The sequence below is a fragment of the Nicotiana tabacum genome, chromosome 22 (genome assembly GCF_000715075.1).
Source record: "Nicotiana tabacum cultivar K326 chromosome 22, ASM71507v2, whole genome shotgun sequence".
Taxonomy (NCBI): Eukaryota; Viridiplantae; Streptophyta; class Magnoliopsida; order Solanales; family Solanaceae; genus Nicotiana; species Nicotiana tabacum.
In genome coordinates, this window is record NC_134101.1 from 75895939 (window position 1) to 75922189 (window position 26251).

Consider the following 26251-nt stretch of genomic DNA (forward strand, 5'->3'; position numbering starts at 1 on the left):
GAGCTTGGCTAATCCTCACAGGATTAACACAAATGAAATTTGATTTTGTTATATTCTTTAGGTCCTATTCTTATTCATTATAATTTTATCTTACTTTACCCTTTATGTTTGCATATGCTAATTAATGTTTTCTCTTTTTCTTTGCATGATAATTGTGCTTGCTGAGTTTTTTGAAACTCAGGCCCAGGTTCAGGAAACTGGGTCGCTTCTTGGTCATCTGCTGCTGCTTAGAGTCAATCTGTGCCTGGCTGCTTTGGTCAGCCCAATAGAAATGTCCAACTTTCCTCCCTTTATCTAAATAATTGATGTTGTTATCGTTTTCTCTTCTGTACATATATTCTTGAGACAACTAACACTATTAATAGATATTCTTTGCTATCTTGACTGTTTAGGCTGATTTTAGGTAAATCAAAATCTAATTGACAAAAAGGTAACTGTAACTTCAAAGACTAATCATTTTAAAACAACTTTAATGCTTTTTGAAATCTATACGCTCTTGAAACTAACATTTTTGGAAACTAATCTTTCTTTCCTTTGCATATCTTTTAATGAGCTTTGTTTTGGTTTTAGGCATCAACAGAACCTGGATGAGTTTAAAGGGAAACAAAATCCGAACAAGTCTAAACGGAAATAACTCCTCTGAAAGGTCTTCAAAAATGAACATAATTGTTTCAAAACAAATTAGGCAAACCATGTTGTTTTAGAAAAACCAAACGCTTTGAAAATATACGGATTCTTCCGCCAAAAACAACTTTCGATAAACAGACAAGGTACACTCCTTTATCATATAATATGAATGTAACTTCTTACTTTGCAAAACATAAATAAGAAGATTTGAAAACAAACATTACTTTTTCTAAAGTAATTGTACTTCCTTTCTTAAAACAAGGATAAGTTTTCAAACAAGTTTTAAAACGTTTCCTCACTTTCACTGATTTCCATTTAATAATTTTAACCACTAATCAGCTAGGATATAAACATTTCTTTCCCCGCATCTAGCTTATGTTTAAGGAGCTACATTAGGTAAATTTTAAGGGATGCTTAACACTTTTTCCTTAGAATAACTAGAACCCTTACCCGAATCTCACTAGTTAGTAGACCATTAGGATAATGATTTTCATAGACTTATAGGTACCTTAATATATCTTAAATATTAGGTGGCAAATCTTTCTTTTATCTACTTCATAGGAACCACTAGTTGTATTTTGTTTTATCATATGCAAAATAGGGTGAAGCAACATGGCGACTCTGTTGGGGACATTCACTTAGCTTCTGACCTTAGCGAACTTAGGCTAGACTTTGAACTCGAGGATATTTGCTCTACCTATTTGTGTGTTTAACCTGCAAATATGTGTTTACCTGCTTTGTCCTATCTTCTTGCATTTTACATGACTTTATAACCTCCTAATATGTGTTTACCTATTTATTCTTAATATTATCACTATTTCACCGCAATTACTTGTTACTGCTTTATACACTACCATCATATTTTTTCTATCGAGTATTGGCCATACAAAATCACACACAAGTCATGCGAGGGTTGTCTTTTCACCCCTCCGAACCTTCTTTTCAAAACTCTCTAGTTTCAGAGAACGACCTTATCAGGCCAACTAACATATCGTCTCGCAGTTATTCAGTCCAACTAACATATCGTCTCGCAGTTATTCAGTCAAACTCCAAAATTTAGGAAATACTCTACTCTTAGCAAACGTAGGTCATGCTGCACAAACCTTAGGTGGGTCAATCCTTTGTATTGATTCATGAGTATGAAAGACACCCTAATGTCAATGGGTTATGTACCTAACAACATGCCTTCTGTAGAATGACAAATCAATCCAGATAAGACATCAAGGATTTAGAGAAAAACACTCACCCAACCCTTTCTCTCCAGCTAGATGGAAATCAACCCCAACATCCCGAAAATTAGCATGGTCATGAGAGCACCGCACAAGTTGAAATAGTGGTGGAGAAATATCCAACGAGAGCACGAAGACGCAATCAGAACACACTTCAGGGCACTGACCACATTGATGAATGTCCTAGCTGATGGTGTACTCACCAGGTTTTTAATAGAGTTCTGGGATCTAGCTAAGGCGGTTTTCAAGTTTGTTGATTGTGAGATGATGCCAACACTTGAGAAAGTTACCATCTTTACTGAGTTGCCATTTGCCGAACAAAGTTTATACTGCCGGTCATCATGTCGGGCCATAGGTTTCTCTACGTACTGTGTTTGAAGAGTAATAAGAATTTGAGAAATGTTGAGGACGAATGGGTAAGCCTGGACCAGTTGTTTGATAGATTTTGGCATCGGGAAAGCTACAATTGGAATCTTGAGAAATCTCAGTGTGACCAGGCAATATGGGAGAGCCTTCGCCCCCTGACCTTTTCTTTAGTATAGTGGAGACTTCTGTTTTCCCATAATGGAAGGGTTGGATCAACATTAATATACTACCTCTGGTCTTGTCTATATTTCGAGGGAATCTACGGGTCACTCTTGTTCTGATGCTATTGGTAGAGATGTTCAGGGAACTATCAGCGTGTTTGAGAGGGTATGATTTCTTCACAAGTTGTAACCTGTTATTGCAAATATGGGCTACAGATCACTTCTTCCAAAGGGATCCGACCATCGACTACTTTGTCATCACTAGCAACACAATTCACAATCACGAAGAGAGGATGAGACATTGGGCAATACCACATGGTCAAGAAGAATGGCGGGAGCTCCTAACTCACCTAACCGGAAAATTTATCAACTGGAAACTTTCTTGGCTAAGTGATAGAGCAATTGTCAGAGGTCTAGAGAAGTATTTCATCGAATTGATGGGGTTGGAAGGGATTCAACCACATGCACCGCTGAGGGTCCTCAAATAGTTTGGCTTAATTCAAGATGTACTTCTTTGATCCCGAATGGCTTTATATGAGGACAACTACAGTGGTCAAGTTCCAACGCCGAGACTTAGATGGCTTCAAGATGAGTGGAGTGACCTGGACACAATGGGTATGGGGAAAAACTCATGGTGCACTCCCGAGTACTTCGTATGGATTACCGATGAAGATCAACTGGCCATGCTCAGTAGGGAAGGGTTAACTGGGATGGAAGACTCAAGAGTAGCTTTGCAGATATATCATGAGATCCTACCTCATTATCTTGTCACCCATACCATGCATTAGTAGGTAGTCCCAAGCCGGATGATGACAATTGGGTAGTGGAGTACATATAGATTGAGTCTGAGTAAGAATTGGAGGAGGACCCGGAAAAGGAGGCGGAGTACAATCTAGATGACGTTGAGGGAGAATTCGAGGAAGATCATGAAGAAGATATAGATAAGGAGACCTTGGGAGGAGATTCCGGGGATGACTATTAAGTTGTTGGTTGATTTCCTTTCTGTACTTTTAAATTTCCTAAGGGCAATTCTATAAGCCCATGCTACCTTTTTAAATCCTGGAAAACCACATTGTAGCCATTGGAAACTTACCCCATCTTTTGTATCGTTAATGAAGCCTTTGCAACCCATATATAATTAGTGAATTTCCATCAATGAAAAATTAAACTTGCTCCGGATTCGAATGTGTCAAAATTTGGATATTTGTCAAACGCTTACGACATAGGCGTACCTCCGGCAAAGAGAGGTCCATGAATATTTAGGAATGCATATATTGTGAACTAAATGCTCTATGTGATTATATTTGTGCAATCCCTGAGCTAAATTTTTTTTTTCTTTGCTTTCCCGCTTTATTGCATTATTTATTTATCCCTGAAACAGAGGTTGATTTGTGTTGATATCTAAACTGGCTAAGCCACCGTATAACCTAAGGTCCAAAGGGAAGATGACTACTACAGAAAACCCGGACGGAAATGCTCTGGTGGTAGCTGATAACCCTGGGGGATCAAGAGGGAAGGGATGAAAATCGGAATGATGAACATGTCGCTCGAATGGAACAAGAAATGGAGTCATTAAGGGAGGAGGTACAACAGATCAGGGAGTTGGAACATCTAGACGTCATGACACTCCCACAACCACTCCATTTTCCATCAGTAGATTCAATCCCCAACCACTTTCCTTCATTAATACGACAACCTACTAATACCCCAATTACTGTCACCACAAACCCTGCCATAACCCAAGTCATACCGCCAGTTACTCATGCAAACCGACCAAATCCTCCTATACACACACCTTATGTTCCCAAGTACATTCAAGCTCCAGAAAATCCACCAACCACCACCAATTTGATCCAAAACCCTCTCATGATAATGTCACTTTCACGAACACACATACGTAGTATATACCTGTGGCACATACTGCCACCCATGAGCGATATATTCCACCTGTATATACCGCATCAGAACCCACTTTTACCATGCTTGTCATGGTCAGAATTCCTTATGAGATAGGCTAGTATGCTAAAATGGAGAAGGGAGCGAAATCCAATGAAGATGAGTCGATGTCTGAACAACTACGGTACTAAGGAAACAAATAAAGAACTTGTAAGTTGTTCGAGGGAGCGAGAGCTTGGATTATGAGGAACTATGCATACACTCAGATATTGATATGCCCGAAGGGTACAAGCCTCAAAAGTTTGATATCTTTGATAGAGCAGGCGATCCCCATGCTCACTTGAGAGCATACTGTGACAAGATAGTGGGAGTGGGAAGGAATGAAAAGTTAAGGATGAAACTGTTCATAAGGAGTGTGACTGGGGAAGCACTCACTTGGTACACTAGGCAGGACCCCAGGAACTGGAGAGAATGGAAAGACATGGCCGAAAATTTTATGAACCGCTTCATGTTCAATACTGAGATCACCCCGGATAGATTCGCTTTGGTGAACCTACAAAAGAAGACCTCTAAGTCATTTCAAGAGTATGCTCATTGTATGTCTCGCCCGAATGAATTAGTTGGTACTAGAGATCAGAAGTAGTTAGAACACAACCCCCTTTGGACGACAACGAGATGACCAAGTACTTCATTCATGCTCAAGAATAAACCTACTTCGAAAAGATGATGGGAATGATGGGCCAGAAGTTCCCCGAGCTGGTCAAAATGGGAGATTTCCTAGAATAAGGTATTAAGTCTGGGAAGATACAATCAAGCAGTGTTACATGCTGTTAGCAAGGCTATACAATCCGATTCCATCAGAAGTGGGAAGAAGAAGAAAGAAGAGGTGACGGTAATCGTCCCTTATTATCAACCAAGTCCTCCTTGTCGAGCCAATCTCTACCCCGCAGACACTCATCCTCCAAACTAACCCACTTATACCCAAGTGTGCAATGCTCATCCATACTACAATATCCAACTATACTACAATCCACCCCGAGCCAATATACATCCAAACCCACCACGGCTATATTCTCTCGTTCAAACCACCACCTACCAAAATAGACATGTTTATGTCCCAGACCACGTCCAAACTTTGAAGCACGAAACCCTAAAAATTTCACCCTAATTGCTGAGCCTTTAGCCCAAATATTTAAGAGGTTGAGAAGATCCAAATTGATATACCCGATTGAAGGAAGAATCCCATACCAACCCACCAAGTATTTTGACACAAGCAAATGTTATGCCTAACATTCAGGTGTTTCTGGACACGACACCGAGGATTGTTATGGTCTGAAGAACAAAATTGAAATGCTGATCAAAAGTTGATATATCCAGTGTACCCCAGATCCACCCAAAGTAAACCATAACCCATTACCAAATCATAAAACCCAAGGAGTCAACATGATTACCTTGGATGAGGACTATGACTTAAAGGGGACTATTGTTACTATTGGGAATGCCAAAGCAGCAAGGACAACTCCTTGGGAAGCCCCATTGATCATCGTACAATTAAAGCTGCCAGTTATGCTTCTCACATATCAACAACGGCCCATCGTAGCCATTAGAGAGGATGGGAATCAAGAGTATAAGGCCGTTTCGTGGACTTATTAGTCGAAAGGAAAGGGAAAGATCACAGAAACCGCGATCGCTCATGGAATGACTAGATCTGGAAGGTGCTACTAGGGGTGAGCATAAAATTCAAAAAACCGAATTCTTCATTGGACTGAAATAATTTGGTATTTTAGTATTAGTTTATTCGGTATTTTGGTATTCTTCGGTATAGATTTTTCGGTATTTCAATATTTTGGTATGGTACTCGATATTGAGTTTTTGATATTTCGGTATACCAAAATACCAAAATATTTAAGTATAAGCCCACCTTTATTTCTATTTTCCAGTCCAATAAGCGTAAGCCCAACACTTCAAGCCCCCTAATTCCCTAATCAGTTAGGCCTTAGTCCCTTAGGATTAGAGACTTAGAGTTACGACGTCGGCAATAGCTTCTGCTTAGTGCTTACCCCCTTTCCCTTATTTCTATTTTCTAACCCTAAATTTCTCTCAAAAATTGAAACAATTGCTTGGCTGCTACTGTAATTCATGACTACAATAGCAGAGACAGCAACGTCGACTTCATGACCTTGGTAGCCGCGACTCCTCTCCTCGGCGACTGCTTGTTTGCACATTGTTGACCTTCATTCTTCAATCTTCAAGTCTTCAACAGGTTCACAACTTCTTCATTCTTCATTTTTCAATCTTCATGTTTTATGTTAGTTTGAAGTTGTTATATTTTATTTAGTTTCTTATGTTGACTATAATCAGTTTTTGAGCATTTAAAGAATCATTATTTTTGGGGTTTTAGCTAGTGAAAAGATCTGAGTTTTAGACTTGTTGAAATGTGCTTGTGTAACATGTTTTAGTTTCTTTTTTAGTTTAATAAAATGACACCACTTTGATTTATGAAAAGTTAAGAATGTGGTAGAGGTTAAACATTGCATCAGATCTAGTGAGGCAATATCATAACAATTTTGGTATGCAATTGATGCATAACGATCATACTTCTGTCGCTCATTTTCATCTACACATCTTATTTTCATAATAAGATTCTACAGTAGGATAAGGTTATTCCATTCAAAATAGCTACTTATACATAACACTATCCAAACTTCAATATATATTTAATAAGAAAAGGCACGTCAACTATAGCTTTGACTATTTCTGAGACATGAGAGAACACTATCGCGCTAACGCATGGACAAGAAAAAAACTGGTACAATTTAGCATAAAATACTTCTCCTTGACAGGATGCTACATTCTTCACCATATCAGGTATAACAGGTAATTAAACAAGCCAGTTTTAGCAAATATGAAAAATAATAAGCAACTAAGAAATCTTATCATAAAGCTTTAATAACCTTTCATTTTCTTGCAACTGAACTTGACAACCACTTGGAATCTCAATTTGTGTTTGTATCTGTTTTAATTTTGTATAGATGGAGGATGAAAGTAGAGTAAGTGATGTTGGTTCAACTGAAAGCTTACCTATTACTGAAGATAGCAATGCCAACACAATTGATACTCAGGATTCTAAGAAAAAAAAAGCCATAGAACCTAGATCCACTATTTGGAAATATTTTGATAAATTTGAGGAAAATGGGGTCGGTAAAGTGAGGTATAGATATTGTAAGCAAGCTTATGCGGCTAATTCATCTAGGAATGAACAACAAGATTGAGATATCATTTGACTAGATGTAAAGAATACCCACCTAACATTGATAAAGATAATACTCAAACAAGGATAAACTTTCAATCTTGCTAAAATGATGGAGAATTGGAAAATTTGATCAAGAAATAGTTAGTAGGGGTTTAATTGAGATGATAGTTATTGATAAACTACCATTTAGCTTTGTAAAAAATGAAGGCTTTATGAAGTTTATGAGAATAGCTCAACCACTATTTCGTCTTCCTTCTCATAGAACAATAACAAGGGATTTTTATGATGTTTACGGTGAATTGAAGCAAAATCTAAGAATGTCTTTTAGAGAAGCACAACCAAAAATTTGCCTCACAATAGATACATGAACTTCATTGTAAAAAATAAATTATATGTGTTTGACAGCCCACTTCATTGATAGGGATTGAAAATTACAAAAAAGAATACTAAATTTTTATCCTATCATTAGTCATAAGGGTGAAGAGATGACTAAAGCTATTTGTAATTGTTTGCTTGAATGAAAACTAGATAAAGTGTTCACTATTACCGTGGACAATGCTTTTTCAAATGATGTCACAATCAAAGAATTGTCTAAAACGTTAGATATGTGGAAAATTAATATGATGAGTGGTAAGTATCTTCATGTGAGATGCATGGCTCATATACTTAATCTAATTATGAAAGATGGTTTGAAATAAATTAATGCTTCTGTTACACGTGTTAGAAATATGTGAGGTATGTGAGATTGTCGCTTGCAAGGACCTTAAAATTTAAACTGTGTTGTGCACTTATAAAGGTAGAATGTACCAAAATATTGTGTTTGGATGTTCCTACTAGGTGGAATTCCACCTATTTGATGTTGGATACGGCGCAAAATTTTGAAAAAGACCAAGTTTCATCTCTTTGATAATGGATTTTCTGCTTATCTTTGTGAAGACGATAGTAGTGCAGGTCCTCTTGAATCTGATGATGCGGTGAATGTGAGGAACATAATAAAGTTTCTTGCAAGATTTCACGAGCTCACCAAAAAAAGTTTCAGGTTCACGTTTATGTCACTTCTAATGTTCATTTTGAGGATGTATCTTAACTTTATTGTCATTTGAAAATATTTTTAATTAGAGAGGATGAGAATTTAAGAAAATAGTTGAGCGGATGCAAGAAAAGTTCAAGAAATATTAGGGTGAGCCTGAAAAGATGAATAAAATAATTTTTATTGCTCCCGTCTTAGATCCACGTAACAAGTTTGAATATATTAGCCTTGCACTTGATGAACTTTTTGGGAAGGAAAAAGGGAAGAAAATAAATGATAAGGTGTATACTTATATGAATTCTTTGTTTGAAGAGTATCTAAAAACGTATTCAACAGGATTTTGTCCTCAGTCGCCATCTAGATGTACTTCATATGATAAAATATCTAATACATCTAGTGGGAGTGTTATAACTGCATCATCAATAAGGACGAAACTTCATTTGAAGAAACAAAAGGAAGACAGTGGAGGGGGGGATGCTAAATCGGAGTTCGATAAATACATTAGTGAAGAACAAGAGCCTTATAGTGAAGAATTTGATATCTTAAGTTGGTGAAAAACACATGCTCCTAGATTTCCTATTCTTTCAGAGTTGGCTCGTGATGTGTTGGCCATTCTAATTTCTAGTGTAGTGTCGGAATGTGCGTTTAGCACCAGTGGCCGTATTCTTGATTCATTTAGGATTTCATTGACTCCTAAATGCATGCAAGCTCTTGTTTATGTTCAAGATTGGCTTAGAGAAGAGAAGAATCTTATTAGCGTTGAACAAGAGCGGCAATATCTTGAGAAAATCGAACTTGGTAAGCTTTAATATTTTATGTGTGTATTAGTTCAAAATAATATATTCCACTTATTTATGTTGTATGACATATTTGGTTGAATTATCTTTTAGATATGGAAAATAATGGAAGCATTGCTAGCATTGTTGAAGTATAGTTGCAACTTGAGTGGTAAGTTGAATACTCTATTTGTTTGGTGATATACTTTTGTAATTTTGTTCTTTTATCATAAAAAATTATATTCTAACTTATGATTTTATCTTATTTTTTGTTAGGTTCAAGTTCAATCATGCCCCGTGCTCCTAAAATGTGCTCACATGTTTGGGAATACTTTGAGGTAGTAGAAGATAATGAAGAAGTTCGTAAAGTAAAGTGCAAGCATTGTGGTCGAATCTTTAATGTTTAGTGCTCCCTCAAAGCAGATCAATCAACTTGGACTGCAGAACATACATAAGGCTCTTGATTCTGCTGTCTATATATGGATATACCTTCTTAGGTGAGTTCACAATGTTTAACAATATTCCTTGTCCATTTCATTAAAAGACTATAGTTTTTAATTATAACACAGTGCTTTTAATTATGCTTTCGTCATTTTAACTATGAACTTTTAAAGGATAAGTGGCAAAAGAGTTGGTTTACGTCATTGATGGTTTCCACTAGCCACTGCCACTTCTTGTCACGTTAGATAGGGACAGTGTGATATCGAAACCATACTGAATCGTAGCGAACCAAATAAGAAAATTTTGAATCGTACCGAACTTCTTTGGTACGGTATTTGATATGCACAATTGATAAACCGAATATCAAAGTACCAAACCGTAATTCATAAATACTGTACTGAAGTACCGATCGTGCACCCCCTAGTGGACGCTTTAAAGACTGAACTTGTCATGACCCAATTTCTCCTATAGACCGTGATGGGGCCCAACGTCACCGCTAGGCAAGCCAACGATAAAATAACTATGTGATTACTCTTTTTAATAGGTTTCCAAGTAATTTAAATTCTATTTATTAAGAGATTTAAGAAGTAGGGAGTTTAATAAATAAAATGAAAACAATTGAGTGCAATCATCGATATATAAATATTTCAAAACCATAAGGTCTACTAGAGTGTGTGCCAAGACCTGGTGTTACAAGTGTATGAGTACTAGTAGAATATAAAAAACTCTAACTACTGTGTGAAATAACATGGACAGAAAATAAGTATAAAAGAAAGGCTCTAGGTGCTGCAGAACGGATGAGGAAGCAGCTCACCACTAGTCTTCAGGGTATCGGGGATGCGCGCCGGTGTGACCGACAGATGTACCTGCTTCAGATCCTGCATAGTTAGTGCAGAAGTGTAGCGTGAGTACATAAACAACATGTACCCAGTAAGTATCAAGTCTAACCTCGAAGAAGTAGTGACGAGGGGTCGACATCGACACTTACTATGGGCTAACAGCAAAGAAATACAGAATTCCAAATAAGCATGGGTTATGTAAATAATAATGATAACTCAATAACAAGCATAAAGTAAATAATTCTTTCACGCATGGAAAGTCCCAAATAAATTTTGTCTTATATAATCTTAGCCTCTCAAGCGAGGGAAAAGATATTAAATATATGATTACACTTTGAGTGTTATCACGTACGATTATGCCGAGGTCGTACGGTCCGATCAAGAATAATATGTACACTGCTGAGGGTCGAGCGGTATGAACCATAGATGCAGCAATCTACTGCCAAGGCGTTCGGCGTGCTCCACAAGAAGAGAGGATACTTTATAAACATCCGGTTTAATAGCTAATACAAGGCTAATGTACAATGAAACACAATTTCTTTTATTAAGGTCAAGCAACCCGCCAAAACTCAATAAGTGAAATTCGGTCTTTTATAATTCATCTAATAAGTTTTGATATAATTTAGACACTTTAATTGACAAGTAGGGTGCAAACATTACAAGTATTTTATGATTCGGGTCCTAAGCTACCCGGACATAAGCATAGTTAGTAGCTACACACGGGCTCTCGTCACCTCGTGCGTACGTAGCCCCCACAATTAGAAGCAAATAGCAATTCAAATCACCTATGGGGTAAATTCTCTCTTACAAGGTTAGGAAAGAGACTTACCTTGTCTCAAAGCTCGCTTTCCGATATCAAATTCTCTCTAAAGCCTCAACTCGATGCCAAAAAATCCGAAACTAGTCAAATTTTGTATAAATTAATCAATATATGTTTCAAATTTTATAATTTAACTATTAGAGTAATTACCCAACCCAAATTGGAAGATTCTTAAAATTCACTCCCTGGCCCACGTGCCCGGATTCCGAAAATTTTCGAAGAACGTTATTACCATAATCTCACGAACACAAATATATAATTTTCACTCAATCCTATAACCATTTTCATGGGTAAATCCCATTTTTATCAAAACCTAGGGTTGTTCATCTAAACAGATAATTTTCATAAATTTTCACGTTAAAATTTACCCATAATCTATGTATTAAACTTACATTGCATAGAGATTACTTACCTCCAATAGCTAGGTGTAAATCTCTCTCTAGGAAGCTCGAAAATCGCCCCAAGAAGTGAAATAAATGAACCAAAAATGACCTAAGTCCGAAATAAATGGACGTCACTGCCTCCAAGACTTTCGTATCTGCGGTCCATGGGCCGCATCTACGGCACCGCTTCTGTGGAGAAAGGTCCGCCTCTGCGAAATTCCCCAGGCCCATCATTGGCCGCTTCTGCGGACAGCATACCGCTTCTGCAGTCCCGCTTCTGTGATTGGTCAAGCGCACATGCGGCCCTATCGCACATGCAGGCTAGTCATCGCAGAAGCAAGGCCGCTTCTGCGCGTGATTCTCCGCTTCTTTTGCCTCTGGAAAAATGCTTCAAAGCCTCTTCTGCGGACAAAAGATCACATATGCGGGCTCGCACCTGCGGCCATAAGCTCGCAGGTGCAGGAACACCAGAACTGGTGCACCAGCAACCCTTTTGAGTTCTAATTCGATCCGTGCATAGTCCGGATTGCACCCGAGGCCTCATCCAAACATACCAACAAGTTCGTAAACATAAAACATACTCGCTCGCACCCTCAGAATGCGGAAAACAACATTAGAACTAAGAATCGCAACCTAAAACCAATAGGATCAACTTATGAACTTCAAGTTCTTCCAACTCGCTCTAAACGCACCGAATGATACCTAAACTACTCGGAATGACACCAAATTTTGTGTGCAAGTCTTAAATTACTATACGGAGCTATTCTCAGGTTCGAAATCCCAAACGGACCTCGATATAACCACAACCTACTCCAAACCAAATTTAAAGAACATTTAAACCTTCAATGAGGCAACTTTCAACATTAAGCGCCGAAACGCTCCCGGATCATCCAAAACTTGATCCGAACATACGCCCAAGTCCAAAATTATCATACGAACCTATTGGAACCGTCAAACCCCCAGTTTTGAGGTTGTTTACTAAAAATGTTGACCAAAGTCAAACTTAGCCTTTTAAAAGCCAATTAAGGAACTAAGAGTTCCGATTTCAACCCGAACCCTTCCAAACCCGAACCAACCATCCCCGCAGGTCATAAAATATTAAAAGCACATACGGGTAGTCTTATTTAGGAAAATGGGGATCTAGAAAGCAAAACGACCGGTTGGGTCGTTACATAACTAAATGGAGTAACTATCATTATCATACCAAAGCGAGCTCGTATGAGTTTGGGAATAGAGGATTTTATTGATGATAAAAAAAATTAAAGATATAGGTGACAATGCATGGTATGTTTTAGCATAGAGACATGAAGGGGAAAGAAAAGTTGGTGAACAGCATTTGAGGGATTATGCGGGACCAAAATCGAAACTATCCTTGGAGGAAATGTTGATTAAATTGGTATGAATTGAGGATAAGTCAATGAAGGTTCTCCATTATGACAAGGAGGATAGAAAAATTAGCCGTGAGATTCTATCCACACTGACCAAGAAGGTAAATAATTTAAAAATGTGTAATATTTTTGGTATGTGTTTAATGTCAAATACATTTATGGTAATTATTTTTATGCCTATACAATCAATTCATCTGTGGCCATTCCTACTCAACGTAGTTGACCAACTCAACGTATCGTTGATGAGGCGCAAGATTATGTCATCAACAAGGAGAATGAAAAGGCTATGATTGAAAATGTAGATACTGAGCCAAGCTTGGTTGCTCTTGATGACAAGCTAACTAATTTAGATGAGGAACCTGGTGCTGATGAGAATACAACTGAATTCCATGATCCAGCTGTAGCTGTAGATATGAAGATGGCGATTGAGTTACAAGAACCAAGTATTCCTGAGAAGGAAAGTGAGGTCCATGCACTGTCCTAGGACGACAAGACTAGTGACACTAATTCTGGTGTTAGTGGTGAAGCAAATTATGATATTGATCGTGAAGTTAAATGTGGAGTTATTAGTGGAGCTAATTCTTGGGTTGAACCAACATAGAGCTTGGCAGTGAACTAGTTGATGTCTTAGGTATTGTGGCTAATATTGAAGAACAGAAAGTTGGAGAAAAAGTGGGTGATGGATCATTAAAATAGTGATGTAATATGCATGTGAATGGATCATTATCTAAATGTGCATGTGTTTTTACTGTGATTTAATCGGTGAATGTGAATGTATTTCTACTATGATTTATCTGAATGTAAATATTATAAACTGCAATGGTGGTAAATTGTTGACTAAGGGAACATAAAATGAAGATGTACGTTCCCCCGATTAAGGGAACATAAAAAATGCTAATGTAGTGTTACCTTTTCGGTTTCGGATGAGTTCCACTTAATTTCCAAGCCGGTGGGGGTAGCCAACAACTTGAAGCATCTAGCTTCGGATAAGGATTGGGAAAAAATGGATGCTCTCTCTGCTAAATGTCTTATCAACAACAACATGCATCTGGCAGCTCAGGTATCTTTTCATCCTTCTCTCCTCCCTTTATATTTTTTAACCACTATCTTTGATAACTTTAATCTTTGAATTTACAAGCTAATCTCCTTGCTTCTAAGGGCTTATAGAAGATGATCCTGGATAAAGAGGCACTTAAGATTGAGGGGGATCAGCTTGTTGAGCACTTCCTAGCTCAAGAGGCATGGCTTGCTCACATGGGTGAACTCAAAGCTTGATTGAAGCAAACGGAGCATTGAAAGATGGCCCATAGCCAAGAGGCCACTTAGTTTCGTGTTGAGCTTGCTGAATTTAAGATCAAGTGGGCAGAGCTGCATGATGCCGTAAACTTGGCGTCAAAATGTAAGTCTACTTCCATGTAAATAATTAACAACCTAGAAGTGAACTTACTCTCCAAAACCGAGGAAGCTTTCGCGGTTGAAGAGAAGAGGGACATAATGGAAGAGAGGTTTAAAAAGGTCATGGAGAAAAATTGTGAACATGCTAAGACTAATACTGACCTTTCCGGAGCTTATGATATCTTGAAGATTGACAACGAGCAGTTGCAATTGAAAATCCAAAGACTCCAGGCCAGACTCCATTACCAAGAAGACATCTTCTTGCTTGAGAAAACACATGTTGTTTATCACATGAAGAGGAAGACATTGTAGGATGCCAGAAAATGGCATTTATAGACGACTGCATCGCTGAAGCTCTTGCCTTAGAGACAACTGCCTTCGAAAATATTCTTGCTCAGCTCACTGCTTCAAGCTTCTCGAGCACTTGCTTTGAGTGCTCGGAAACTAAGGAAGAAGTTGAAGATTATGAAGATAAGGGCAAAGATATTGAACCCGATGCTGAGAAACCTTCATCTTCAAAAGATGCAGTGAAGATCTCTAATCCTTCAACTTCTTCTGATAAAGCAGAGTAATATATTTTTCCTCTTTATTTTTTTTATCCTTTGTAATTATCCCAGAACCTCTATTGGGTGCGAGGTTTTGAAATAAAAGATATCTTTTCTGAACTCTTATCTTTCTGTTGATAAAGTCCGGGAATTTTTACTTCCAGTTAACTTTAATATCAGGCATTCATACTTTCGATTTTTAACCTTTATTTATGAAGGTTTCATAGAGAAAGACCTTATGTTTACGATGATCTTGAAGAGGGCGTCCTTCATTCTTTCACTTGCATTTGAAGTTTAAGTAACATTCAAATGAAAGAAAATCCATATCATTCGGACAAGAAATAAGATATAAAAACAAAAGGACTCTTACTTATTCCTTCTATTTCCAAAAGTACATTTACATAAGCCAAAAGAATTTATATATTAGCTTAAGTAAATAAAACTGCATACATGCAGCCGCTAATTTGTACTTAGACATACATTCCCTGGACCTGACTCGAGGTCTTTCATAACAACTAAACTTTCACATTCAAGAAATAGTTCCCGGTTCTAGCAGTCTCCGGTATCATTTTTACATTTTCTTTTTGAGGCTAGCATTGACACTTTAAGTGCTCTGATATACAGTATTTCATAGTCTCTCCCTCCTCAGTGTTCAGATGCACAGTATGAGAATTTGAACACTAGAGTTCTTGTTGCTATCAACAATCATTCTTCAGAGTATGCTTTACGTTGCTACCTCAATAAATACCTAGACAGAAAAACTCATTTGACATAAGAACTGGATGAAGAAAAAAAGAGTACAGCGCGTACTTTCAATATAATCAAGGATCTTCAACAGTAGTACCTTTTGAGGAGAGTCACGTTCCAATTGCTTGGTAATTTACTCCATCTTGATTTTCCAGTTGATATAAATCTTTATCGGTTATAGCTAAAATTCGGTAAGGTACTTCCTAGGTCGGTCCCAACTTTCCGGCATTGACTTCCCAAATATTACAAGTTACCTTCCGTAAGACCAAGTCTTTGACTTTAAAATAACGGAGATTTGCTCTACGATTGTAGTATCTTTCCATCCTTTTTATTTTGTGCCACCATTCTTACATAAGCCAAGTTTCGATGCTCCTCAAGCAAATCTAACTTAATTATCATTGCTTCATCATTCTCCCATTCGTTTATCCAGGAATACCTCATGGTCGTTTCATCTATCTCCATCGGAATCAAAGCTTCCGCACCGTACACAAGGGAAAAAGGTATTTCTCCTATGCACAACTTTATCGTTGTTCGATATGCCTACAATACTACAGGTAACTCTTCAGGCCACCTGCCTTTTGCATGCTCTAATTTCTTTTTGAGGTTTTGCATTATCACCTTGTTAGTCGGCTCTGCTTGACTGTTAGCACTTGGGTGGTATGGGGAGGAAGTGATCCTTTTAATCTTCAATTCCTCTAAGAATTTTATAAACTTGGAACCTATAAATTGTGACCCATTGTCAAAAGCAATTTCTTTCGGCACTCCAAACCAGCAAATAATATGATATCAGATTAAACCAATCACTTCTCGTTCTCCAAACTTCTTGAAAGCACCTACTTTAACCCATTTAGTAAAATAATCACTCAAAACAAAAATAAATTTTACATGTCCGGGTCCTTATGGCAAAGGACCAACTATATCCATCTCCTATTTCTTGAACGGCCACAGTGACACCACTGAATGCAATAATTTTGCCTGTTTATGTACCAGTTGAGCATAACATTGGCATTTATCATATTTTTGCATAAACGCCTTTGCATCTTGCTCCATATGCGACCAATAATGATCGGGTCTAATTAATTTGAGCACCGATGAGTCTGCATTAGAGTGATTGCTACAAACTCTTTTATAAACTTCCCTAATCACATAATTAGCTTATGTTTGTCCTAAGAATTGAGCCAAACGGGCAACTTTTATTCGCAATGCCCGAGAGGGTTTAGAGTCATCAGGCAGTTTACCATGTCGTAAATACTTTATAAACTCATTTCCCCAATCTCAAACTAAGTTTGTTGAGTAAACTTTGCAATAGCCATCCACGTTTAGGACCAAATGCAACAACTGAACAACTGCACGGGAATCTGCGCCTTTTATCTCTGCAAACAAACCTAAATTAGCCAACACATCTTCTTCCACATTTTACTCTCATGGAATGTGGATCACTGACCACTCCCTCCACTGGCAAAGCAAAATTTGAACTTTATTCAAGTACTGTTGTATGCGCTCTTCTTTGGCATCAAAGTTCCCATATATCTAATTTACCACCAATTGGGAATTGCACTTTACTTCAATCGCCTTAGAGCCAAGTCCCCGGGCTAATTAAAGTCATGCAATCATAGCCTCATACTCGGCTTCATTGTTAGTCAATGGAACAGTTTAAATGGCCAATCTCAAATTTCTCCTGAATGAGTGATTAATACTATTCCAAGACCGAAATCTTTTATATTGGATGTGCCATCCGTAAATAAGGTCCACACACTGAAAATAGTCCCAAATATCAGAACTACTTCTTTTGCACCTAAAGGCAACATCCCTGGTCTAAAATCAGCCACAAAATTGGCCAAAACGTGTGACTTAATCACAGTCTGTGGTTTATACTCAATATCAAATTCGCTAATTTCAACAACCTATTTAGCCAATCGACCCGATAACTCAGGTTTATGAAGGATGTTCCTCAAGAAAAAGTTGTCACAATGACTATTGGGTGACACTGAAAGTATGGTCAAAGATTTCGAGATGCGACTACAAGAGCTAGAGCTAACTTTTCCAGGTATGGGTATCGTGTTTCCGCACCTGACAGTATTTTACTAACATAATATATAGGGAATTGTGTACCTTTTTGCTACCGAACTAGAACTGCACTCACTGCAACTTTCGATACCGCCTGATAGATTAACAACTTCTCTCCATCCTTTGGTTTAGACATTAATGAAGGACTAGACAAATACCTCCTCAAGTCTTTTAATGCTTAATGACACTCCGGTGTCCACGAGAAGTGATTCTTCTTCTTTAATAGTGAAAAGAATCGGTGACATTTCTTCGATGACCTTGATATGAATCTGCTAAGGGCCACCAACCTGTCGGTCAACCTTTCCACCTCTTTACACTTTTCAGTTGGTCAGGAATATCTTTTATGGCTATAATCTTGTCAGAATTTACTTTAATTCCTCTTTGGAAAACCAAGAAGCCAAGAAATTTCCTGGATCCAACTCCAAAGGCATATTTCTACTGGTTAAGCTTCATGTTGTACTTCCTTAAGCTGTCGAATATTTCTTGAAGATGGGTCAAATGAACCCCTGCACCGAGAGACTTAACCAATATGTTATTAATATAGACCTCCATGGTTTTACTAATTTGGCATTAAAATATCTTATTAATAAGTCTCTAATAAGTGAAAGCATTTATAAGCCCAAAAGGCATCACATTATAACAATATGTACTAGAACTTGTAATAAATGAAGTATTTTCTTGATCCTCTGGGTTCATCCTAATTTTATTATACCCGGAGAGTGCATCAAGGAAACTCATCAACTCATGTCGAGTCAAGGCATCGATCATTTGGTCGATGTTCGGCAATGAGAAAGAATCCTTAAGGCAAACCTTATTTAAATCCTTATAATATATACACAATCTAAATTTAATATTCTTTTTGGGTACGAATACCACGTTATCTAATAAATCAGGATAATTTACTTCACGTATTAAACGTATATTTAGCAACCTGGTTACCTCCTCTTTGACAAACCTATTTGAACTCGACTATCAGCTGCTTCTTTCACTTTATCGAAGGAAAATTAGGGTCCAAACATAGCTTGTGGACAGCCCCTTCTTGTAGAATACATGTCATATCTGAATGAGACCATGCAAAAGAGTCAGTGTTAGTTTTAATAAATTTAATAATTTTAAGCCTGAGTTCGGGCTCAACCACATTCCCAAGTAAACCTTTCTTTCCGGGAATTCCGTGAACAAAGAAATTTGGTCAAGATCTTTTGCAATTGACTTTGTTGCATCCGTTTCTTCCGGTACCTGGAATGATCTAGGCACCTGGTAAATATCCGATGTCTCCTCCTAATTATCATATTCCACTGGGACTGAAACAGACGTTGACACTGGTTCCTGTAATTGATAGTTAATGATTCCTTCCGCCTTACTACTAGACAAAGTGGCATCATTCATTTCCCTTGTAGCAGGTTGATCACCTCTAATCTACTGAATTCTATCTGGTGTAGGTTGTTTTAACAATTGATGATAAGTAAATGGCACATCCTTCATTTCGTGGATCCATGGTCTACCAAGAATCACATTGTAACCCATATCTACATCCACAACTTCAAACAAAATGGATTCTGTCACCCCTTCAGCATAGGTAGGAAACATGATCTCTCCTCGAGTCGTTACGCTTGTTAGGTTGAACCCAACTAAAAATCTTTGTCGCCGCAATTATGTTTTCGGTCAGTTATTCTTGTTACAAGACCCTTAATTGGGTAATATTGGCCGAAGTACCTGGATCAAACAATAGACACTTAATTATAAAATCTAAAACATTTAAAAATATTACTATAGTATCATTGTGCGTTAAAATAAGGTCATCTACATCTTCTTCCGTGAAGGTGATTTCATCATCTTCTCACGCTTCCCAAATTCTCTTGCCATGAATAAATTATATCTTTGTCTTTTTTGCTGCCGAAAATATCACCCCATTTACTTCAACCCCACCAAAAATTATGTTTATTGTTAGGCGGGGAGACCCTGTGGTTGGTTTTTCTAGTTCTGTTGCATCCCGACTCCGACCGTACTTGCTCTTAGCCGGTCACTTAAAAGTTCTCTAAGATGACCATTTTTCAAAAACATCGCTACCTCTTCATGAAGTTTCTGGCAGTCCCCAGTCCTATGCCCATGAGTACCATGGAACTCACACCACAAATTAGGATCTTTTTCACTAAAGTCTAATCGAAATGGTTTTTGAAACCCCACTTCCTTAATTTTTCTCATAGATGAAACCAACTCCAACAAACTGATATTAAAATTATAATCCGATAACCGGAGATATCCTAATTTCGGGGACCCCGATGATTCTTTATCTTGCAAGGTTCTATTACTTCATCCGCGATTTCTCCTTCTGTCTGGTCCAAGTCTTTTCGACAACTGAAAACCTATAACTCCATACCCTTGACTTGATCGAGCATCCGACCTATTGTTTGACACATAAGGTTGAAAACGGCTCCTGGATAATCTCCTGTCCGTATCAAGATCACTCTTGAATTTTTCATGAAATCGATCATGGTTTCGACCCTTGAAAGACACCGAAGAACCAACCGGTCATCTTCAATCCTAATCTTTGAATCATAGCGATTATGGATATCAGCCCAAGTAGTTGCTTGAAATTGCAATAGACATTCCTTCAACATCCTCGAGGCATCAAAACTTAAGGGATTAAAACGTTTTGGTGAATGGTTCTTGTAACGACCCGGTTGGTCGCTTTGAGTATTACAACCTCGTTTCCCATATTTACTGCTAAATTTATGCTTTACAGTTATTATGTGACTTTTCGGGGTAATTGGTTTGGGTCCGGTGAGGTTTTTGGAATGAATTGGAACACTTAGTTTCAAGGTTTAAAGCTAAAGTTAAAATAGTGACCGGATATCGACTTATGTGCAAACGACCCCAGAATAAAGTTTTGATGATTCCAATAGCTCTGTATGATGATTTTGGACTTAGAAGCATATCCAAAAATAGTTTTGGAAGCCCGTAGCTAAATTAGGTTTGAAATGGCTAAAATAAAAATTTAAGTTTGGAAGTTTGACCGAGGAGTTGACTTTTTGATATCGGAGACAGAATTCACTTCTGAAAATTTTTATAGCTCTGTTATGTCATTTATGACTTGTGTGCAAAATTTGAGGTCAATCGGAATTGATTTGATAGGTTTCGGCATCGAATGTAGAAGTTGAAAATTTTTAAGTTCTTAAGCGTGAATTGGGGTATGATTCGTGATTTTAGCTTTGTTTTATGTGATTTGAGGTTTTGAATAAGTTCGTATGATATTTTAGGACTTGTTAGTGTATTTGGTTGAGGTCCCGAGGGCCTCGATTGAGTTTCCGATGGTTAACGGATCAAAATTTGGACTTAAACAGCTGCTGGAATTTTTCTGCTGGAAATTGGGGGTAGAAATCGAAGAAGCGATGGAGGCAGCGATGGAGACAGCGATCGAGGGCAATGATGGAAGCAGCGATCGGGAGCAGCGATCGAGGCAGTGATGGGGGGAAGCAATCGAGGGCAGTGATCGGGGGCAGCGATTGAGGGCAGCGCCTGGATAGAAACTTTAAGTTATAAAAAGGGGACTTTGTCCCATTTTTCATTTCTAACAAATTGGAGCTTGGGGAGAGGCGAATTTTTAGAGATTTTCAAGGAAAAATATCGGGGTAAGTGATTCGAACTCGGATTTGGTCAATATACGTGAGTATATCATTATTTTCATCATTTAATTAGTGTTTTTAGATGAAAATTTGGGAAAAACTGTAGAAATCTCATAAAACAAATTATTGAGATTTCGATGTCGATTCGGAGTCGGATTTGACTGAAACTAGTATGGTTGGACTCACAATTGAATGGGTTATCTGATTTTGTGAGTTTTGTTGGGTTCCGAAACGTGGCCCACAGGCGATTTTTGGGTGAAATTTCGGATTTTTATGGAAAATTTATATTTTCATATGGAATTAATTTCTATAATTTTTATTGACTGAACCGGATTATTTGTGGCTAGATTCGAGGCGTTTGGAGGCTAATTCGCGAGGCAAAGGCATTGCAAAATAAAGAATTACACAATTTGAGGTAAGTAACAGTTCTAAATTTGGTCCTGAGGGTATGAAACCCTAGATTATGTGTTATGTGGTTGGTTTTGAGGTAACGCACATGCTAGGTGACGGGCGTGTGGGCGTGCACCGTAGGAATTATGACTTGGTCATTTTCATGGAACTGTGTAGTCGAATAATCTGTTGATATTCGTACATTTTTTCATGTTTTAGAGAAATCGAACTATAAATCACGTTTAAACCATGTGTTTACATTGTTGGGACACACAGAGGTCGTGTACTTATGGAATTATCTGCTAAATTGCTATTTTGCACTCAGTCACAATTTTATTTGCACATTTCATCTCAGTCTCTATTGTTCATTGTTGATGCATCATATCATTGATGTTTGGGATGCTTATCATGATTTCTGAGAGCCCGAGAGACTGGAGAGATTGATGACTGAGTGAGGCCGAGGGCCTAATTGTGAGGATATTTATGGGATCGGGTTGCACGCAGCAGTATGTTTCATTGATTTATGCCATTATTAGTTTGTTATAGCGCATGGGTTGAAGGAGCCCCTACGTAGTCTGTACACACCCCAAGTAAGCGCAAGTACCTACTGAGTGTAAGTTCCGAGTGCCGAGTGATTGAGAGGAATGAGTGAATATGAGGAAAGAGTGACTGTGAGATTGGAGTGAATGGGAGGACTGAGTCTGTTACTCCTAGAGGATGCATTGATTCCATTATTGCTGCATTTCAGCTGTCATATATCACTGTTTTGGAAAACTCTGAAAGATATTATTTCTGTTTCAGTCAAATTTGATATGAAATTATTGTGGAGTTTTAAATATTGAACTTGAAAGCATGCCTACCTTTTCCTGTTAGAAATTACTGTATTTGAACTTAGCTGTGAAGCTCGTCACTACTTTCAGTTCTTTATTTATTATTGTTACTTACTGAGTTGGTTGTACTCATACTACACCGTGCATTTCGTGTGCAGATCCAGGTGATCCCGGACACAACGGGTGTTGATTCTTTCGCACAGTTGATTTTTCGGAGATTTTAAGGTAGCTGCAGTGTTTTGCAAACCTTGTCTCTCTATCCCTATCTCTTTGTTTTTTGTATTTGATCTCAGACTATTATAGACCATATTTTCCAGACTTGTAATGTGTATATGCTCATGTACTCAGTGACACCGGGTTTTGGGAGTGTATTTATAACTATTATTTATGGGATTTTCTCTTAAACTTAAATTATTATGTTTTTCCGTATTTAAAAGAAATTGTGGGTTATTGATGTTGTCAGCTTGCCTAGCATTGAGATAGGCACCATCCCGACAGCTAGGATTTTGGGTCGTGACAAGTTGGTATCAGAGCCTAGGTTACATAGGTCTTACGAGTCATGAGCAGGTTTAGTAGAGTCTTGCGGATCGGTACAGAGACGTTTGTACTTATCTTCGAGAGGCTGCTGAACCCTTAGAAAAATTTTACTTTCTTGTATTTTGTCATGCGGATTTGTTGATTCCGGAAATTAAAAATTCTGTTATTCTATTCTCTCACAGATGGTGAGGATACGTACTACCGGATCGGAAGGTCAGCCACCAGTGCCACCAGTTAGGGCCGCGAGAGGTCGGGATCGTGGTAGAGGCTGGGGCCGAGGCAGAGGTCGAGGTGTAGCTCGTACAACATTTGGAACAGCACCTGTAGCACCATCAGTTACTCCAGCTCAGGGGCAGATTCCAAATATAGTTGAGCCGGCAGGACCAGCTCAGGCACCAACTGTGCCTATTGTGATTCCAGGCCTTCAGGAGGCTCTATCACAGATATTGACTGTTTGCACAGGACTTGCTCAGGTGGTTTCTGCTCAGGCTGGGGGAGGTACTCATACCCCTGTTGCCCGTACTCCATAGCAGGTAGTGCAGGGACTTCAGATACCGAGGGCACTACCAGTCTAGCCAGTTGCAGCTGCCTGTAGTCCCTGTTATGGCAAATGATAAGCAGAGGAGACTTGAGAGATTTGGGAGGCTTCCACCTCCATCATTTAGTGGTGCTGAGTCAGAGGATGCTCAGGGTTTTCTGGACAAGTACCAGTGGATACTTCGGATAGCAGGTATTCTGGAGACTAGTGCGGTCTCGTTCACTACTTTTCAGTTTTCTAGGACTGCCTTCAGATGGTGGGAGGCTTATGAGAGGTGCAAGCCGATCGGTGCGGCACCACTTACATGGCAGGAGTTCTCCGTTTTCTTTTCAGAGAAGTTTGTGCCGCAGTCTCGCAGAAAGGAGCTCCGCAGACAGTTTGAGCAGCTACCTATGATGAAATTCTAGAGAGGCTCAACTCTCTTGCATTGGCTATCATTCACACTTTTCAGTTCTATTTTAAGTACTAATGTCCATGTGGTGATGTATTTAAAAAAAATTGCTTCAGGTGTGCAGATGACCCACAAACTTGATTAACCTTTTATTTTGATCCTTCTTGCGAACAGGGATTAGATTATAATTATGTGCTTTATGTTATTTTACAAATCTTGTTTTTTCATATACTATTTTTGATAATGCCAAAGGAGGAAATAAAAGATAGAAGGATTAAAAGAGTCATGCAATCAGCTAACGCAGAATGAAGTCATGAAGATCAAGCCCAGCTAAATGAAGATGATGAGTCTAGACAAGCTAAGCCCAATAAGAATCGGGATCTAAAGCTGACGCAAGACTTCAAGTCAAGCAAAACTAATGTGATTCATTAGTAAGAGACAAGTTAGTTAAGGAATAAATGAGATCAACGTTCTTCAAGGCTGACTGAAGTTAAAATTCTCTTGGGCCACTCGTAAAATCAGTTCCAACATCCTCTTGGGACTGTATCAAGTCAATTCCCTCATTTATATATGAAAATGAACCGAACGATATCAATGCATCAGATTAGAATGACGGCTAGCCACAAAGGTGCTATAAATACTGAAAATCTTCTCAGTTGAACAACACACAACTTCCATCTCAAACAAAGACTACTCTCTTTCTGTTTTTAAACAAGTATCGTGGTTACCCGAAAAACGGATATAGTTGAATTTATACATAATTCTAAGGATACGTGGTATAACTTGGCACAAATCGAAAAGTGAGTAGAAATATATCGAATATTGACTTGTAAAGAATGAAATACGAACCAATATTTAATTAGAAAACGATTTAATGATCTAGCAAGATAAATCAATGTATAAAGCTCACAAGAGGATAATCTCTACTGTATTTCTCTGTCAATAGTAATATCTGAATATAAGAGTGTATGTATGTCTTAATGTTGGATCCTTAGAGAAATAATAGGCATCCCTCTTATAGTGGATGGATCCTACTTTGGATATAATTAAAAATACATAGTGGGGAACCTATGATAGAATAGTTTTTCCCAAATTTCCGCCGAGATTCTCTCTCCTGAGTGCGTCTGTAACGGCTCTTGTCCCATGGCTCGATCTTGATCGTACTTGGTATTGGTTGATTTCCAGATTTAGAGCTCGTTATTGACTTGGGCTCGATATTGACTCGGGGACCAGTATTGACTTGGGCTCGGTATTGGTCGGTCTCTGGCTCTAAAGCTCGATAGCCCCGCTTCGCATCATAGTTCGATTTGGATTTGAGCTCGGTAATGACTTCGAGTTCGGTATTTGATCGGTCTCGGAAATTTGAGCTCGGTAACCTGATTTCGGATCTCATACATGATATTACGAGGATGACCTTCGGTCCATTATGTTCCAATCTTGACTAATCATATGAAGGTCGAAATCAGTTTTAACCGTATATAGATAGTCCCCTCATTTCTCGGGAAGAATATGGCGAGAAACGACATGATTTTCAAGCGATATGACTCGATACAAACTGACGTTTGCATCGAGCCCGACCGTGACATACGTGATAGTTGTCCCGTCGGTTTAGTTTACCAAGGCATTAAATACGTGTTAGATGATGGTCGGCCATTGTTGACACTGAACCGTCATTGCCAACCGTATAAATAGCCCCTCTTTTTACCATTTTTTAACTTTTACATCTCCAAATTCTCTAAGTTCCCTTTCGCATCTTCTGAGTTCTTCATTTGTAAATTTGTGTTTTTTACTGCAAAATCCCTCTTTAGAATACCAAATCTAGTCATCTTCCTCTATCTTCAATCTTCAAATCCCAATGGCAAAAACGTCAAAAGTCATTCCTTAAAAAGAAAAAGCTTCTTCTTCGCAGCCCGCCGGCGACAAAACACCGGTGGAGCCACGACTTGAGGAGTGTGTTCCCGGGAGGTATGTTCTTACCT

General features: G+C 38.3%; 1 protein-coding gene across 19 annotated transcripts; it reads left to right on the plus strand.

Moving 5' to 3' along the window:
* Window positions 1–6266: 6266 nt before the first annotated feature.
* Window positions 6267–24486, plus strand: LOC107819076 (uncharacterized). 19 transcript variants are annotated; one of them, XR_012704820.1, is made up of 11 exons: window positions 6268–6542; window positions 8469–8571; window positions 9289–9360; window positions 9453–9510; window positions 9615–9835; window positions 13429–14269; window positions 14368–16396; window positions 21305–21592; window positions 21934–22001; window positions 22965–23031; window positions 23526–24486. XR_012704820.1 is itself a non-coding variant. In XM_075243489.1 (10 exons), the coding sequence occupies exons 3-7, from the start codon at window positions 9280–9282 to the stop codon at window positions 21336–21338; spliced, it is 309 nt and encodes a 102-aa protein (XP_075099590.1). In that variant the 5' UTR covers window positions 6267–6542; window positions 8469–8571; window positions 9188–9279; the 3' UTR covers window positions 21339–21592; window positions 21934–22001; window positions 22965–23031; window positions 23526–24486. The 19 variants fall into 19 exon arrangements, 7 of the variants coding, with proteins under 7 accessions (XP_075099590.1, XP_075099591.1, XP_075099592.1 ...); XR_012704818.1 differs by having other exon boundaries at window positions 6270–6542; window positions 8899–9360; XM_075243489.1 differs by lacking the exons at window positions 13429–14269; window positions 14368–16396 and having other exon boundaries at window positions 6267–6542; window positions 9188–9360; window positions 9615–9676; window positions 9762–9835.
* Window positions 24487–26251: the final 1765 nt, after the last annotated feature.